The 18,478-nt window shown below is 43.3% G+C and overlaps 2 protein-coding genes across 3 annotated transcripts in view; one reads left to right on the forward strand and one right to left on the reverse strand.

Moving 5' to 3' along the window:
• Positions 1–1,549, forward strand: part of LOC117459808 (protein FAM13A-like) — a 28,107-nt gene extending 26,558 nt beyond the window's left edge. For both annotated transcript variants that reach the window (XM_034100936.2, XM_034100935.2), the window contains exons 19-21: positions 323–537; positions 784–885; positions 1,426–1,549. In XM_034100936.2, coding sequence (XP_033956827.1) covers positions 323–537; positions 784–885; positions 1,426–1,549 — 441 coding nt within the window. The remainder of the gene's footprint in view (positions 1–322; positions 538–783; positions 886–1,425) is intronic.
• Positions 1,550–3,116: 1,567 nt separating this feature from the next.
• LOC117459809 (phytanoyl-CoA hydroxylase-interacting protein-like) lies at positions 3,117–18,255 on the reverse strand. The gene is made up of 5 exons (XM_034100937.2): positions 17,746–18,255; positions 9,797–9,984; positions 6,639–6,813; positions 5,483–5,600; positions 3,117–3,654 (listed from the first exon to the last, which is right to left on the reverse strand). Exons 1-5 carry the CDS (start codon positions 17,843–17,845, stop codon positions 3,117–3,119), a joined length of 1,119 nt encoding a protein of 372 aa, XP_033956828.1. The 5' UTR covers positions 17,846–18,255.
• Positions 18,256–18,478: the final 223 nt, after the last annotated feature.

Here is an 18,478-nt window from a genome sequence, read left to right on the forward strand (position 1 = left end):
GCAATATTATATTATATTATTATTATTATTAGTATTAGTATTATTATTAATAATGCTATGATAATGTGCAATTACGTAACTGCCACTATGTTTTAATTTTTGCACTACTAACTAACTACTGAATACTGCTAATAATGATTGCATTGATTGTGTGACCATCTATGTTTCTATGTTTCATGTTGTCGGTGGATGTTTGATTGCTCTTTTTCTGCTGTGTTTATTGTGTTTGTTGTATTTTGTTACTGTTACTGTTACTCTGGCACAACAATTTCCTTCGGGATGAATAAAGTCTTATCTTATCTTATCTTATCTCTTCACGTAGGAGGAAGAGGAGGGCTCTGATGAAGATCATCCCAAACAGCGTAGCCCAAGGCTGCAGCCCCTCCGACTGAAGCCCCCCCGCTGTGTGTCTTCAGACGACTCGCTGCACCTTCCTTCTTTAGAAACGTCTGAAACGCCTCTCGTGTCCCCGCTGGAGGAGGTGAAGTGTTTCCAGCCACAGATTGTCACCATGGCAACACTACATGAAGCTTCCAGGTACGTACGTGTGTGTGTGTGTGTTTAATACCATTTAAATAAATATTGATTGATCTATATCCTACGTATCGTGACCAGGATAATCATCTTAGATTGCAATGTCGTCCCATGCCTTATTGCAGGAAGTTTGTTTTCAAAGAAGAGCTTGTTTCTTGCTTGAAACTATGAGTTATCATCTTAACTTTAAATGCACACATTTCTAGACTATCTAAAAGAACTAAGACATTATTTTCTGCTCTCTCACAGACCAGAATTACTGGATCACCTCAGGACGGCGCGGTCAGAGAGGCACCGACTTCACCGAGCGCTCCGAGAGTTTGAGGAGAACTTCCACACACAGACTGGCAGGTAAAGGTCTCACACACACACGCATGCACGCACACACACACACACACACACACACACACACACACACACACACACACACACACACACACACACACACACACACACACACACACACACACACACACACACACACACACACACACACACACACACACAGACAAAAACGACTTGGCTTTTGAATTTTATTTTCTCTTTTAATAAACTTGAAACATTTGGTTTTCAACAATGCCTTGTGAAAAACAAAGAAAAAACATCCACAAAAGAAATCCTATCTTATGGTACGACAGTGTAATGCACGCACGTTAATACCGCACAGAGAGCTCGGGAAAGAGACGAAGAGATAGACGTTTGCTCTGTTCACGTCCTTTGTACTGTACATGTTAGTCCTCCAAAGTAAATACAGTAAGATTACAATACACACTGTACAAAGCTATCTGAGTAAGGCAACATAGGGACTATCAACCAGCTATGGAAGCTGCTGCAGTTTGTTGGAAACTACTGAAGTTTTGCCTTGTGTTTGCATCTTTTTTTCGCTAACAGGTTCTGTCAGAAGGAGGACCGGGGGCCAATGGCGGAGGAGTACTGCCAGTATAAGAGCCTCAAAGCTAAGCTCCGCCTCCTGGAGGCCCTGCTCAGTAAACGGGACTCAACCAAGAGCAGCTGAGTGACTCACAGTGGGACTTTATCGGACTCAATCCTTTATGAAAATCAGGTTCTGAATCTTGTGGTTCTGGTCTTGTTTTATGTCATTTTCTGTTGACGCACTTTACATGAGGAAAACTGAGGAATTGGTGACCATCTTAATGAAATGCAGCATGACTGCGGGTTTGTCCCAAAACATACTTTGTCATTATGACACATCTTAATATAAACCTGATGTAGCAAGTGTATTTAATGTAGCACTAATTTATGTCAGGGGTGACTGCTGTAACAACTTGGTGTTTGTTACATGCAAGTTATTTTATTCACGCACATTATGTCACTTTGTAACTTGCTTTCTTCCTTGCAAAAACACTCCTTCAGGACAGCTTTGCCCAAAGCGGAAACTGCATTTTCTTAAAAACAAGTGCTTTCTTGGCAAACGGTGTGTAAGCTTAAATGCAATCAATGAGACAATCCTGTCGTGTTTGTACATGTCAGCTCTTCAATCCTACATTGTGCTATGATATGCATTCATATTTTTATAATTGTGACCATTGAATTGACATGTTCACCTTGGAAAATATGTGAACGTTGGTGAAGCTTGGCATTGTAGTGCAACTTCTCTCTGCTATCAGATTGGTGTGTACCCCCCCCCACTTTGCTTGTATGAAGTTATTTCCCTCTAAATGCAGTTGTTGACAATGATCAGAGCTTTCGACATTGTGCACTTCTGGTTTATATAATTTTCTATATATGAATGTATCAATAAAAATAAATATTTTTCCACATTTATTCTGCTCAACACAGTTTATGGTTCTACTTTCTTTCTTTTCACAGACTACATTTAAATCAAAGCGGCTGTAGCAGAGCTGGTTGCTATGGTAGAGGTGCTGACAGCTTTCATCATGCTTTTTTTTCATTTTAGAGGCTGTTGCCTTAGTTCTGTTAAGATTCCACAGCAGTTTCACGTCTGGGTTTTAACCTTTGGTATAAAGAAAGATGACTATCGATGCTGCAGCCCTAGAAAATTGTCGTTCCAGTCTTTGCCACTAGTAGAAGGTAAAAAAGAATAGTCTGAAATGCTCTACTGAAGAATGAGAAGAAAACATTTCTGAATCAAAAAACAGTCAAAGGAAACGACTAAATGCTCGTCCACACAGACAGTGGACGCGACCCTCAGGATAACAATACAACAAGGCATTAACAAAACAAGTGTATAAAGTAACAACAGCAAATTGAATAGGAGCAGACCGTTGTTAGTACAGTTAAAGGGTTTCAGTGTTGACTTGCAGGATGGATGAGCTGTGTTGGTGTCCCAGGTTTCTATGACTCAGTAATGCGTGATATCTTAGCTTATGTTTTCAACATTTAGGGTAACCCTTTTCAGATGAGGAGACAGCAGTGTAGGTGTCAGTGTGTACCTTCCTCTTTTTTGTATCGTCCACTCTTTCAGAGTACAGAGCGGTGTCAGATATGCTGCATCTCTGGGAGCCTACTAAATCTGCTGCTTCATGCATGTGTTGGTCTGCTTGGTCAGTGCATGTGGTCTTCCTGTGTGTTTAGAGGTCAGTCCTTCCTCCTCTACATCCTTAGCGTCCCACACTGATGTTGCAGGTCTTGCAGCTGGGGTCCTTCTTGGCGTTTACCGTGGACATGCTCATCAGCTGGTGCCCGTTGATCTCCGCCACCGAGCCTATCGCCAGGTCGACGGGCTCCGTGTAGATCACCTCCAGGATCACGTCCTGGGCGTGATGGAACACCAGACTCCCGTCTTCTGCCTGCTTGCAGCTGAGGAAACTGTTATTGGAGAGGTCCAGCGCAGGAAGCCTCCCCTTACAGAAGTCGTCCCCCGCGGAGCCCTTTGGCGCCAGGACCAGGATGACGAAGTGGTACGCCGTGTACATACAGTAGAAGTCTCCAAAGTACAGGTTGGTGTCGAGATTGAAGAGCGAGTCGGCCTTCACCTCGAAGCGCTGGCGGCCGTAGGGGGAGTCCTGCGGGGGCTTGCCCGTGTTGAACTCTGTGTTGCAGCTGAAGAAAACCCCCTCCAGTTTGCCGCTGATGGGGGAGCCGTGGCTGCCGCTGTTGTCTTTCACCGCCTGCAGCATCATGTTCCCCTGATCCTCCCTGGAGGGTAGGGAAAAAGGAAATTGGTTGTGAACAAAAACATGTGAATGGTAAAGAGCAGCACATTGTTTTGATCTGAGCTGATTAAATAATAATAATGATAATAATGCATTACATTTTTTATTAGAGCGCTTTTACAGGTGCTCAAAGCGCTTTACAAGTACACATATTAGACAGGTAAGAGTCATTACTGCGGACATTACCCACAGGAGCAAATGCGGGTAAAGTGTCTTGCCCAAGGACACAAAGTGTCAGATGCAGCCGGAGGATCTGTAGTTTCAATATCTCTGGATCTGTAATGATCTTAGCCCAGTTTGTCTGATAGAAACGAAGTGACCAAAAGAAAGATGGCGCCGGGGATGGATGCCGTGTCTCTAGCTCCTCTCCAACTTTACATTTTCTTCGTTATATTTCAGTGTTTGCTTAGACTTCGGTGTGTTTTTTAATTTAATTACATATGTTGCATTGTTGGAGGAGCTCGGATCATAAGAATTTCATTTCCATTTCTACACTGTAGCTTATGTGCATATGACAATAAAACCTATGAATTTGAAAAGCATGCTCAACTCAAAAACTGCCAGGAAACAAAAGCATCTTTCAGAAACAAAACGACAAATACACATTCAAGATTGATGAGGGCTTGTGTTGTAGCTGCATGTCTTCGAGCACAGAGTAAATCTGTGCGCCTATTATGAATTGTAATTACAGTGCTATCACTTCAGAGGCTGCAATTACATCCATAATTAATGCTTTGTTGAGGGTATTATGGAATTAGTCATCTCCCACCCCGGGTCACTGGAGCAGAAGCCTCATCGAGGGGTAGAGACAGTACTGCTGCCGCCCACATGGTGGTGCAGTTTACCAGACACATGTTAAATGCACTGATCAGAGGCAACAAAAGAGAGAGGGCTTCCCAGATGAAGTCATGTTGTAAAGCCCCAGCAATACGTCATACAAAAGTCTTAGTGCAGCATGTCACAAAGAATATCATAGGATAGTATGTCATTGTGTATATAGCATGACATAAAACAAGTATCGAGATATATTATTTAAAAAAATGTCATTCAAAGTAATAGTATACTACTATGTCATAACATTGGAGTATAGTATATGATAAAAAAATTAATAGTATAGTATGCCTTAAAAAAAAAAAGATAATACAATGTTACAAAGAAAGTCATCAAATGTATAGTTTGTATCACATATTATATACACAGAAAGTTACACTGTGACAAACCTATACTTTTCAATGGCCTTAATTGTCACATTGTCTGTACACATTAGCCTAAAAATAGTGTGGGGATCCTGCTGTGTGCAGAGATACAGGTGCTGCAGTGATATAAGTTGTAGTACTGAGTGCTAGAATGGATGCATTACATTGCAATGTTCTCATTATCAATCATCTTTTATTAGCATCACACAAGTCTTATCACAGCAGTATGTTAACACTAAATGTCCTGCGGCCTTAGCTTAAAGGTAATTTTAGCATCACATAACATCTCAAGTCTCTATAGGTCTATAAAGCCACCAGATGCTAAAGCTGTGAATTTAATGTGATGTTCAAGATGTTCAAGTTACTGGAAGCATATCAAAATAGGATATACAGTATCTATCGTCAGAAATAGCATACAAATAGCAAGAATAAGTTGAAAGGCTAAGTGTTGTATAATAGTGTAAATTACCATAATGCAACAAACTAAAAGAGGAAGGAAAGCTAGCCGCACATACAATGTGTTAACACAGTTTTCGGGGTTTCTTTAATAACAGACTGACTCAACTATATTTGAACTACAAAATTATTTATGAAAATGCAAGTACAGCGGCTTACCTGACATGGTCGAAGTACTCTTTATTCTGGTTCCTGTAGAAGACAGACAGAGGCAGCATCCGGCCGGCGATGACCTCTGCTTTCACCAGCAGCTGGTTTAGGTGCACTGTGGAATAATCTGGAAAACAGACGCATCATAGATCAGAGTTAAACTGAGTAAGCTGTCATCAGGAGGGTCGGAAACCAGTGTGCACTGGATAGGATGGAACATGAACTGCGCTTCTTCGTCTTTATAGCTTGGAATGACTCAGCATTTTAGTCCTGTGGTGTCCTTATACGCTCCAGCATGAAAGAAGGATTGCCAAATGGGTGTGGATTTATTCCAAAGTATAATACAGTTTCATTGTAATGTTCTGATTTTCCAACAAGCACACCAATAGAAAACGATAAAATTCCCCACTTTCATGAAATGCTACAGGACCTTGAACAAAAATGATAGAAGGCTATTAAGAGGATTTCTCAAAAGTCTTCAGACATATTTTTAGACCTCTCTTTTTCTTTAGTCAAGCCTCGCATCACTATCACTACTACCCAAGCTTCTAATGCTCCCAGGGCTGTCCCTGGCCAACATGAGGCCCCACGCAAAGCTATATGGTGAGGCCCTCTGTTTCGCGAGCGTCGACGGGGGACAGGGGGGGAGCTAGTGGAGCAACCGTGCCGCACCACACTAATTGCGCTGCATAAGCGCATACGTGCGCCGCATTTTCGGCTCAGTTGAGGCACCCTCCGCAAGATGAGGCCCCCTCCAAGGTGAGGCCCCACGCAGTCTGCATGATCGGCCTGTAGGGAGGGACGGCCCTGAATGCTCCTCATCCCTTTCGCAGCTACCCCCCCCCCCCCCCATACCATCATCCCCTCCCCCACCCAAAGCCGGCAGCCAGCGATGTTGAACTTGTTGACCTCTGCATCAGAAGATATACAGCTCCCCTCCTTCCTTTAATCCTTCTTTTCCACTCGCCCTCCCCTTCCCCTCCCCCCCCCCCATCCATATTCCCCCCCACTCTGTAAAGATTAGCCTCCATTTAATATTCTCCCTCATATTGTGCCCTATCCTATTCTGCTCTGTACTTCAGCTCAAACAACATCAAAGGCTGCTCAGATGTCACATATCTTGAGAAGCGAGTACTCGTGGTACAGTAAACTGCGCGTTACTCACCGCCGGTGCAGAACTCCACGATCTCGCTCCACTCGGAGATGGCGTAGTCCCCGTCGGTCTGTTTGGACGCGGTCTGGACGGCCACGGTGTATTCTGTGCGGGGGCTCAGGAACCAGTGGCCCCGCACCGTCATGGGCAGGGGGACGGCTTTGGCTACCAGCTTGGTGGGAACATCCTGGAGGGAGGAATGGAAAACAGGAGGAAACTCCAGTTATCGTTTCCTTAAAGGTCCCCTATTATACTGTTTTGCATCAATATATTATAGGCCCCAGATGTATAAAACACATCTCTCTGAAGTGTTTGGCTCCAAATACCAAACATGTCATTGTATCATCCCATAATCCCCTCTGTTTCAGCCCTGTTTCAAAAGTGCTGATTCTGTATTTTACTTTAGATGAAAATAAGGTGCCACTCCCCACGCCCCTCTGAGAGATATTTGGTTAAAAATAACACAATAGGCGCTTTCAAAGTACTTTTCCCACAAAGGTTCATCAGAACTTAGGTCATGAGAACTCTTTAGTTCTCATGAACTAAATACAGATCGCGTTCACACCGGAATAAATCCCTGGGGGAGGATTAGGCAAATGAGCCGCTGACCTCACTTCTTCTTCTTCTGCTTTGGGTTTACTGGCAGGCCGCAAACAACTTCACGGCGTATACTGCCGCCCGAAGTCCCCGGCCGGAAGTCCCCGGAGTTGGGGAGCCTTCCGAGTAAATCGCCAGAACGCCGACACCTCCTCATCTCCACCGCTCCCATGTTTTCTTTTGTGTTTCCATAAATTCGTTTCTGCGTTTGTGCGCTGGGCTAATGCTAATGCTAATAATGCTAATGCAAGGATAATAAAATGGCGGCTTCATTCAACTTTGCAATTATCCGCCCAGCCAATCAGAAATAGGAACCTTTTCCTCCCACGAAAGTACCTGCTCTCTAGCAGGGACGGAAAAGGGGGTAAAAAGGTTCTCATGAACTAATTTCAGTTAGAGATTTTTTTGGTGTGAACGTAACATTTCGGAACTATATCGGAACTAAAGTGGGAAAAGTACTGCGGTGTGAATGCGCCTATTGGTGCTCTAGGAGGAGATTCAGGTGATAAGGTGTGTGTGTGGGGGGGGGGGGGTTACCTTGTTTGGTGATTGGCTAATGGTTACACAAGCCAACAAATCCTAATGAAATCACAAAGTGGCCAATATCTGATCAGCACATTTTCAGACAGGTTTTTATATAAATGGATCTGGACAAAAAGAGAGAATCTTTTCTCCTGAAACTTTCACAACCTCTTAACACAGAGGGGGACACATGTTTATGTATAAAAGACATGACAAATTGCATTTTGCATAATAGGACACCTTTAAAGCCGCACGCACATGACTCACTCACACCAAGCCCTGGCAGCACATCACCCCCACCCTGATCCACCTCCACTGGCTCCCAGTCAAGCACCGTATCACCTATAAAGTCCTTCTTCTGAATTACAAATCCCTCCATGCCCTCGCCCCCCAATACCTGTCTGACCTTCTCCGCTACCACACTCCATCCCGGAAGCTAAGATCATCTGGACAGGATCTCCTCTCCACCCCCCGCACCAGGTTGCGGACTTTTGGTGACAGAGCCTTCAGTGTGGCATCCCCCACCCTCTGGATCTCTCTCCCCCCTGAAATCCGCAGCGCCCCAACCCTGGACATTTTCAAAAAAGCCCTCAAAACGCACCTTTTTACCAAGGCTTTCCCCACTGTATAGTTAGTTTAATAGGTTTATTTTTCTGCTACTTCCCCCCCCCCCACCCCCTTAACCTGTCTGCCTTTTTTTCCCCTACTCCCCCCCCCCCCTACCCGACTTGTAAAGCGACCTTGGGTTTCCTGAAAGGCGCTATAAAAATATTATATAATATTATTATTATTATTATGCCTTTGAACATGTTATGTAAGAGGCAGACTGCAGTTTATACTGTTTTCTTTATGTATGCACACTGTTCTGTACTCTCCTCACCCCCCTTAAGCATCCATGGGCCTTAGCAGCCTATTGATTGGACCGGTAGCCCCTGCCTAGCAACAGATTCAGCATATCGACCAACACTGCTGCTGCTCACCAAAATCAAAATACTAACATGGGGTCGCTCGTTACTAGGGAGAGGAGACACACAGGAAGTGGCTGCAGGAGGAGAGGAAGGAGAAAACAAGTATTGACTGACGGTGAACTGAAGGAACTGCTGTCATCCTGCTGGAGGAATTACTCTCCGACCGAAAGGGCAGAGTGAGTGAAATTAGCCTATTAGAGCTCAGAGTCTTTGAACAGATCCACCTTCAAGGGAGTCTTTTTGCCTCGAGCAGGAAACTAAAGGTTATCTTTGGTTAAAACATGGTGAACATGTGTCTCACGCTTCAGCATCAAATCCATCGGTTAGGTTTCGATCATCAGGGTTTATCATTCTTCCAGATGTTTTAGCAATCACGTTATGATAATGCTGGAGAGTTAAAGTATGGAGGGGACAAATATCATTCGCTGTAAGTCCGCCCAGACACAGCGATGTACGGTGCCAACAAAGTGGAGACATGGAGAATATCAGATTGAACGCTAAAACAGAATTATCTTTAGAATTGCATTATTTATAAATGTACATTACTTATGGACAACTAATTGGAGAACACAGTGGAGTCTATTTTCTTTAACACTGTACTGTACGGTCTGTTGTTCTGTTCATATCTTTGTAAAATGATCACATGAGAATCATTTGGGTTCATACTTACAATTGTACACAGCTGACAGTTTTAAGAAAGATTTTGCGTTTGGTTTTTAGTTGGTCTTTACTTTGCAGCAGGTTTGCTTGATTATGTTTTTTTATTCAATGTTCTAGAAATAGGTATTGCTTAAGAGGCCAGGTACCTGCTGAAAAAGAGATTTTAATTTCCAAGGAAGGAGTGAAAAAAAAGCTTTCCCAAATAAATATTATCATTTTCTTGAATTCTTTTGGCACATTGCCGAGTTTGTGCTCTCAAGGGTGAGTTTCTCACACATTGAATCACATAAACACAAAACCATGTTTTTTCCCTTTTGATGAAACATAGCAAATGCATTAATTGAGACAGCAGGCCTTTTGTTGAGCCTTCTCTCGTACCGTCATCTTCTAAATTCAGTTTATTAGTGCTGATTCAAGCGTTACCTTGTGTTTGAACTTGTTAGAGTTTTTGTTCTCCTTCTTGTTCAGGTCGATGAAGTAGTGTGTGATGCGCTCCTTGCTGCTCGGCTCCATGTCCCAGCAGATCTTGAAGGAGTCGCAGGTGATATTACTGATCTTGATGTTCTGAGGAACAGGGAGCGCCTCCATGCTGCCATCCTGGGATTTACTTCCTGTGTAATCGAAAAAACATTGAGTATGTTTGGTATGATCAATGTCAAAAAGTAGAACAATATATGCCAAACTCCTAAAGCACTTTGCGATGGGATGACACCAACCACGACAACAAATTAGACAAAAAGGTTAAGTGGGTAGCCGGCTTCATGACTGCATCTTGCATGGCTGGTAATAAAATCTGTCCACAGACACAAAAATACCTTATTTTGGAACCACGCCCATAATAACACTTGACAACTACACGTGTGGAGTTTAATATCTGCATCTTAAACGGTTGCTATCGCAGTCACACAATCTATCCAAAGTCTAGCAGGGAGCCACCAAAACCAGCGTATTACAACAAAATATATGTTTCATATTTACTGTAGGATTATTGTAAAAAAAAACTCAAACGTCATTTTCTGGTCTGTTATTTTTCAAATCCGTTTTGAATCCGGGAATGTAATAACTTCAGTTGTATGCGAGATTTTTTATTATCTGAGAAACGCATTAAATCATTATACAGCTGGAAATGCTGCATCTCTGCACAGCTTCTATTCAGACCGTATACATATGGTTTGTTTCTCTTCTCTGTCTTATGGTCCATAAACCCCACATACTACAGCCTTCCTCAGCACTGCCTGCATCACTTACTACCTTATATGTTGCCATGGAAACACATCAGCCCCTGAACACACACACACACACACACACACACACACACACACACACACACACACACACACACACACACACACGCTCCACAGAACATACGTAGCATTAAATATTTCAATCGCTTCTTATTGAATCTCCTTACTCTCCGAAGAGATGGATCCATTTATAATCAGCAGTACAAGTCCTCCTCTAGCACAATGCAGATGAATCTGGAATAACAATATAATGCTGCTGAATGTCTTAGAACTTCAGCCCTTCATTTAAGAAGAATTATTCCTTTTTTATCTGGCCTAGATGGCCTAAATAGAAAGGCCATTGTTTTCCATAAATAATGTTGATACATCTTAAGTTCAATTGAGTTTCATTAATCTCATTATTGTACAAGTATCTTAACTCGTAGAAGAGGCTTACAACCCAAAGTGCACACTGAGGCCAATGGAAATGCCCAAACAGGGTTGAATGAGAGCTTTGTAGAATTAGGATGAACATAGACTTTGCGTCACACGCTGGTACGCCCACTTGGCAGGGCAACAATGCATTTTCTGTGCACCCTCTGGGGTCTAAACGCGAGAGTGAGTAAAATACAAGAATTTGGGAGTAACACATACAAACGGCTGGACTCTTCAGAGAGAAACAATGGCAGAAGCAGCGGAGCGTGGAACATCCATCTCCGCTCATCAGCTGCGAGAGGGCGGTATAAAAGAGTTATCCCATAATTGGACTGTGAGGACTCTCCTGTCTCGCCTCCACAACACTCCCACAGTGAACCGTTTGGAGGTTGATTCATTTTAGGAAACTCGAAGGTCATTCCTACGCCCAATGTGTAACTTGCTTTCTTATCCTAGCTTTCTTACAAGACATCACTTATATGACTCTCTTAAAATAACATCCATAAAAGACCAATGCATGCTCTTGGCCACCGGACCGGACCCCCCGCTTACTTTAATCCCTAGGTCCTAATGATACTAGCTGATTCCCAAAAAGAATCATCTTTAACCTAGAAAGAAAGACCTCCTATTGTTAAGTGCTTAAATAATACCATGTATATTTATTGTGCACTTTTACATCTAGATTGTAAAGGTGACTTTTCAGTGATGACAAATATTTAGGATTTATTTTTATTTTTTATATCTTTACACCATATCTCACCCTATCTCGGAATGTATTATCTGGACTTCGTGCATGTAAATGACATTTTAGTGGCATTTATGGTTTTCCTAAATTTGTGGAATGCTTAAAAAGGCCAGCAATTACATCCTAAGCCTAACTGCACCATGATTGTCTTACAGACTTAATGCAGGCCCTCCTACACCTCTATGCTTTGCGTTTCGAACAGATCTCATCCTGCTGGTCCGCATTTAAAGCCCATCTCATTATACTTAAAGCCCACTGAGCTGATAAGTGTGGCTCAGACTGAAAGGTTCAATGCAGCCCCGACGGAGCAGACCTCGCTCAGAAAATGCTTCAGCAAGTCAGCACGGAGCCGATAGTGATGTCAGCACTGTAACAGCCCTCCTGAGACTTTCTGTTGCTGACCTATCACAAAAACAAGAAACAGACTCAGCTTGCTGTCATTCTCCGACACCTGCTTGAAGAGAAGAGGAAATATACTCTTGAGAAGTAAACTCTAGCCTTGGATTTCTTGAAGTGAAGTTTTTATTTAAAAATGCCCTTTCTTGGTCCCCCGGCTTCCTTTATTTTTTGTTTGCCCTTTGATTGTCTGTTTGTTTAGTTTGTCCACCATGTACAGCGACCTTGGGTCCCTTGAAAGGCACTATATAAATATCATTTATTATTATTATTAAAAAATAAAAAAAGAGTAATAGACAAGTAAAAGTGTATTACAAATGTGGACATTATCGCAATTCTTATGGGATGCTTTATCACAAGATATCCCATTAATGTTTTTATGCTGGAGAATAAGATAGCTTTTTTGTGTATATTCATCCCAAGCATCCATCACTAGTCATATATAAAACATCCTAGGTTTAAAAACATAAACACCATAGAGGAAAAACCTGCTATCTCTGTTGCTGTGTTGCAAATGAAGCATAGTAACTTCCTTCTTGTTGAATGTTAATGTCAACACTGATGTTTCCCATGCAAACTCTGAAAGGAGACTCCATGCAGGTCTTTGCCCTCCCAGCTCCCCGTGACTGCACTGGGCTGATTGAGCGCCTGTTCACTCTCCTAATCAACCTGCAAATGGAGGCATCACCCAGGCACAGTGGAGCAGTCAGATATGTTGCTTACATAATACTCTCACGGCTACGCGGTCAAGCTAAAAGTGATGTTATCGAGGAAAACAAGTTGACTGAGCCCGAATCTAAGAAAATGCACAAGGTAGACAGAAACATGCAACTAGTAACTGTTAACAATCCCATATAAAACACAAGTGGCATGAACAGAGAATACAAACTAACAGATTAGAACTGGCTGGCTCTTTTGGTGAATCCGAATAGACTCATGAATGTAATGTGTTACTGGTAGCGTTGCCTGCAGGTAAATTAAGGGCCTTTGCATGCGCTCCGACTTCTCAGGGACTCTGAGAGCTCAGGGTGAAAGATGGAGGAGTAAGAGCAAAGCAAGATGAAGGTCAGGCGGTAAGGGAGCGTGGCAAACCTTTTACAATCTCAGACGGGAGGTCGAAACCCTCATTATGCACCACAGCTCTTTCTACTTGAACTAGGGGTGCAACTTTAGCTAATATTAATTTTGCTGAGTCATGACTATTTCGAAAGCCATTACACCACCGTAATGAATGTGTCGTATTATTTACAGCACAGTATTAAAATGCTGTGCATGAGACAGAGGCGGTGGGGGATTTTGCCTCATCATCATAGAGCAAAATGAGTGAGAGTTTTGTGAGGCCTTACTTAGGGGTGCAGATTACTCATGCACAGGACATGGACAGGGGGTTCAAGAGGATGACAGAGCAGCGTCATGCATGCTTGAGCATCAATACGAAGGACATAGACATATCTGCCCTATAGCAAAACTATCTCATCATAAAGAATGGATGGAAAGACGTTCTGCTAAGATCTATCAAATGAACCTTATAAGGGTATTGGCCTGTTGTTCTGCATGCAGTGAAATGCCAGTGTGGAAAAGCAATAGATGCAAGAGAATCGATACAAATCCTGTTAACATGCACACGTAGGGCGATCCTAATGGCTCTTTGTGGTAGGCTTTTTTCCAGTCAAACCCGACTTGATTACTCTCTTTACCGGTGAGAGGAGAGGGAATTGATTTCACTTCAGGCCGCCTGCATCATGTACTCTCACTGTGGTGGCTGATGATGGAAGGTGACCACTGAGTGAGACTACGGTGCGCCGTCTGAAGGTCGACACTTCTTCATTTCAGTCAAGGTTAATGTTGAAAAATGAATCTGCAGAGTATTGTTGGCAGATGACGGTGGCAGATGACACAATGCTCTTTATCAGACTTAAACCTTGCACACACCAATAAAACCTAGTTAAGACACTTTAATAACACAACCGTTACAGATCAAATTAACTTTTAGTTAGACAATCGACCCATCAATATTCATACAAATTAATCAACATAGATGACCTTCAGGAAGTACCGAGCTGTTTTTCATTTGCATGTTTAATCCTTCGACTGCAGATTTTGATGCTCAGACTTCTCTGCAGTCCCTCTTAAGAATGTTCAGAAGTATGAAATGCAGCAAAGTCAATTGCAAGAAAATACGTTACGCTGCCAAAGAGTGGCTGCATAAATTATGTACCTGTAACTCTTGCCAGCACAGTCATGGTACACAACTACTCATACTGATCACTCGCCAAGCTAAAATGCCAGCTTACTCATACGAAGCAGTACGTCATTAGTCCGGCCTGCTGTTGTGTCATGATGCACCATATTGGTTAAGCGCTGCAGAAGTGATCCATTCTGTACAATACTCGGGTCTACAGCCATGCAGCTCTGTGAGGCCGTGCTGCTTAGACATAGTGCTAACATGCTAACATGGTATTTAACTTCTTAGTTTTGCATGAGAGCATAATAATGTATGATAACTGGCAGCAAAGCAAAGCTAATGGTAACGTCATTAGGTAATAGAAATAGATTGAACATGGATGTATGCACAAAAGGTCAAAGCAACCCATCCTAATACAGCTAGGACATTTCATAAACCTCTCTGCAACAATGTCTACCTCTTGGCGGTGCTGAGGAAACGACTTACCAACATCTGTATCCTTTGAGTCTATGTATTTCTATAACAAATCTCAAAGCAATCCACTTAATGCCTGGTATTTCAGTCTGAGACATTTCAGTGGTAGACTGATCAACAGACAACAAATGCCATCCATAGATCCACATAGCATGGCTGATATCAGGAACGCAGCACACTTCCTTACAATATTAGCCTACTGCCTGCGTAATCTTGCAACATCTCTTGTCACAGGGCTGAAAAGTAAATGTCTTTGTTCAAGTGATGCGGCACTGCGTTCGAAGAAACAATGCCACTGTCAAGTAGTAATCGACAGCACTGAGGGGGCTTTTCTTCAACTTGACAGTCACTGGCTGAGCTGAGGTAACATTGATTGTTTACCATCTATCTATTCATGTGTCTGTCTGGCTAACATGGGAACACACTGCCAGACTCAGGGGGGGGGGGAGGGTCGCAGCAACAGCAGCAGTGTCTCTCAGGCAGAGAGAGTTCAGACAGTGCAGACACAGTACTTGCACAAATGGCAGCCATCCATCATGACAACTTAATTATGTCATCGTCCGCGGCACAAAGGCCATGCAAGCCATGTACTGTAGTGAGTATTTCATTACCCCCTGTAACTACGCATTTACAGTGGATATCAAATCAAAATGGAGGTATGAGTCAGCCTTGCAAAGGTTGGTGGCATTATTTAATCCAGTAAAACATCATGGAGGCACTTCTGTCTGTGTCCCCAGACGTCGGCCCACCAGCAACAGTGTCTGTCAATGTCCCACTACTCATCACTCTAAGCAAAACATTCCCTACCCTACACTTATTCATGTCACACCCCCGGCATTACGGCTGAAACACCCCCTCTAACGCAGGGCACACAGAGGAACAACTTGTATCCCTCTATTTCTTTGGACCATTGAAATGCTCACACAGTCCTCAGTGTGTATGTGTTTGTGTGTGTGCCTTTGTGTGTGTGAGAGAGCTTTTTCCCACAGAGATAGTAGGTCTTCTGGAGCTCTTTGCATCCCATTTGCTCGGTCAGCAAAGCCTCTGATGCTGACAATTAAATATTAATGAGTTTCGGAGCTACATTTAGAAAGATGTGGATCCGAAATGAATACTGTCCTTGGGAAAACGTAGGTATTGACCAAGTGGTTCCAAGAAAGCTAAAAGTGGAATATGCAGTTGTCAATATAGGGCGTGGTAGGGAATTGTTAACTATTATTGGAAGTCGTTAATGTCAGAAACGGCCACATCAACATTGAAGGGTTTGTCAAAAATAAAAGGAACACTACTCTTAACATCACTACACAGCACTTCACTTACTGAATAAAGGGGATCTAGTCCATTGCAGGGTGCGTATCCTTCACAAATAATGTATCTTGCCTCGTCATGAAGCTCAAGTCTGTTGTCCACAGTTATGAGTGAGCAATATGGGCACATTATAATGGCTCTAGCATTGATTCTGTAATGACATTATGCCTAAAACTGCACAAATGATAATATGTTTCAAGCACACCATCTACGGTACATGAATGATCTCAACAATTCTAGAAAGTACTCTGTTATACCACACACACCAATTGTCCTGCAGAATCTGCACAGAAGGTGGACAACGTGACTGTGTTGCTCCATCAACAGAGCATGTGGGTGTCTCGAGGACACAGAGACACTATTTACATCCACTTGATAAATAGGAAAGTGGCAGTGCAAAAACCAGAAAACCTGCAGCACAACCCTGTCACAAGATCCGTTAGAAAGGTCCAGCCCCATACCATTATTAAAATTGCAGCTTCAGAATTAAGCCAGCAAAGCACTAAGAGGATATAAACGGCGTGCTGCTGTATTACATTATGAGGTGCCGCCATGGCAGATGAGAAAATGAGGCGGTGTGATACAATGACTGCACTGTGGTTAGATGCTGGGGGTCTTTTTCCCTTTTAATGAAGACACCCCATTGATTCCACCAGTGCACAACTGGCCAATCCATCACCAGATAAGAAACCAATCCAGGGAAGCAAAAAAAAAATCCCAATCAACTCCATTCAGCTGTGACAAGGTGTGATCTCATTACATTTGACTTAATCTACAATCTTAATTAAAGAGGGGTCTCTGACGATGGATCAGATGGGGAATCAGTTGTGTGTAATTGCACTGATGGGTGTGTGGATCTGCACCGCCTGTGCACACGTGGGTGCAGCCATGTTCAGCTCTCATTCTCTCCTGATGGTGACTTGCTTTTTTCCCGCCCCACCATTAACCACCAGGATTTAGCCTGCTCGTGTAAAAACTGCTCATCTGTTATAACATTATAAAAATAGCTTATATTTCCCTTCAAATCAGTGAAAAATGTTCATCAACTCTTTGTTTGATGCTTTTTATCCAAAAAACTTTCAAATTCATGAATTCAACCACAGACTATCCAGCATGGATGCAGCTGGATGATAAATGCATAAACGCAGAGACAGTTTCTCGTAAATTGGGGATGAAATATAAGACTAAAAACGTATTTTTCAATCATAAAATAAGCAGGATGTCATGTGCAGATAATTGATCATGGTAACTCCCTGAGATAAAGACAAGAAGCAGCAGATATAGGCGGGGTAGCTGCCGACCTCTGTCCATGCCAGTGGTGCTGAAATAATATTGCATGTTTAGTTTTGAGCAAACTCCCCGGTCATCCGAACAAACCTCGTTGCCACTGTAAAGACACTCAGCTATTCCACACACGCACCATCGCTCCAAGCAGGGAACCAGCGGAGCGACCGGCCCCTGCTCCCTCCAAACACACAATAAGGCAACATGCAGCTAAAACCAATGCGCAAGCAGACTGTATGCATGCAACGTCTGTCAAATGTAAAATATAGGCTAATGCACTGATATTATTTGCAAACACCCAAGTGAAAAGCCCTCTCCTTACCATCTCTCTCGCATAACTGTAATGCGCTCAAGTCCTTGATCATCCCCGCGCAGGGACTTAATGGACTGGTGATGTTGTGCGCCAAACCTGGTACCTCCATCTCTGCAGCCTGGGTGATGCTGGGATTAACGCTGGTTTAATATCGTCCACGGGACTTGCACAGCTGCAGTCAACGCTCGTCGAGGAAGGAGAAAAGAAAGAGAGACCGATTCTCGTCGCTCTCTGCTCTCCCCTCGTCTCCTGGGTGGTGCGGCGAGTGGCGCGTCAGCGGAATCGTCACAGGCGCGATCAGCACAAGCCGCCAGTTCGGGTTTGCAACGTGGGCATAGAAGCTCCTTCAGAGATGCGTTTAAATGTACGAAGCACTAAGATGTCAGCCTGTGCATTTATCTTGTTTAAAACGCACAGCATGTATGCAGGGCATCTGTGACCTCGGAGCCACAAGTGTGCCCTCCGTGTCACTCCGCCGCGGGACAGTTAAACATGAATACTTCAGAGGATTAGCGCAGAGACCTTCCGCACATTCAACAGCTTCTTATGTAACCAGATTAACTCAGTGTCCCCCTCCAGTTTGATCTAAAACCTTCCCGTTCCTTCCTATTTTACGTCATCCCAACAAGGGTCTCTCACATGTCCTTATTTGGTGTAGCCCTATCGCATGAGCGCAGGTGCAAATGGTCCACACCATAATGAGCTGGGGGACTCTGACATATTGCGCGACATAATGAATGAA

Source organism: Pseudochaenichthys georgianus, chromosome 15 (assembly GCF_902827115.2).
Source record: "Pseudochaenichthys georgianus chromosome 15, fPseGeo1.2, whole genome shotgun sequence".
In the NCBI taxonomy this organism is placed as follows: domain Eukaryota; kingdom Metazoa; phylum Chordata; class Actinopteri; order Perciformes; family Channichthyidae; genus Pseudochaenichthys; species Pseudochaenichthys georgianus.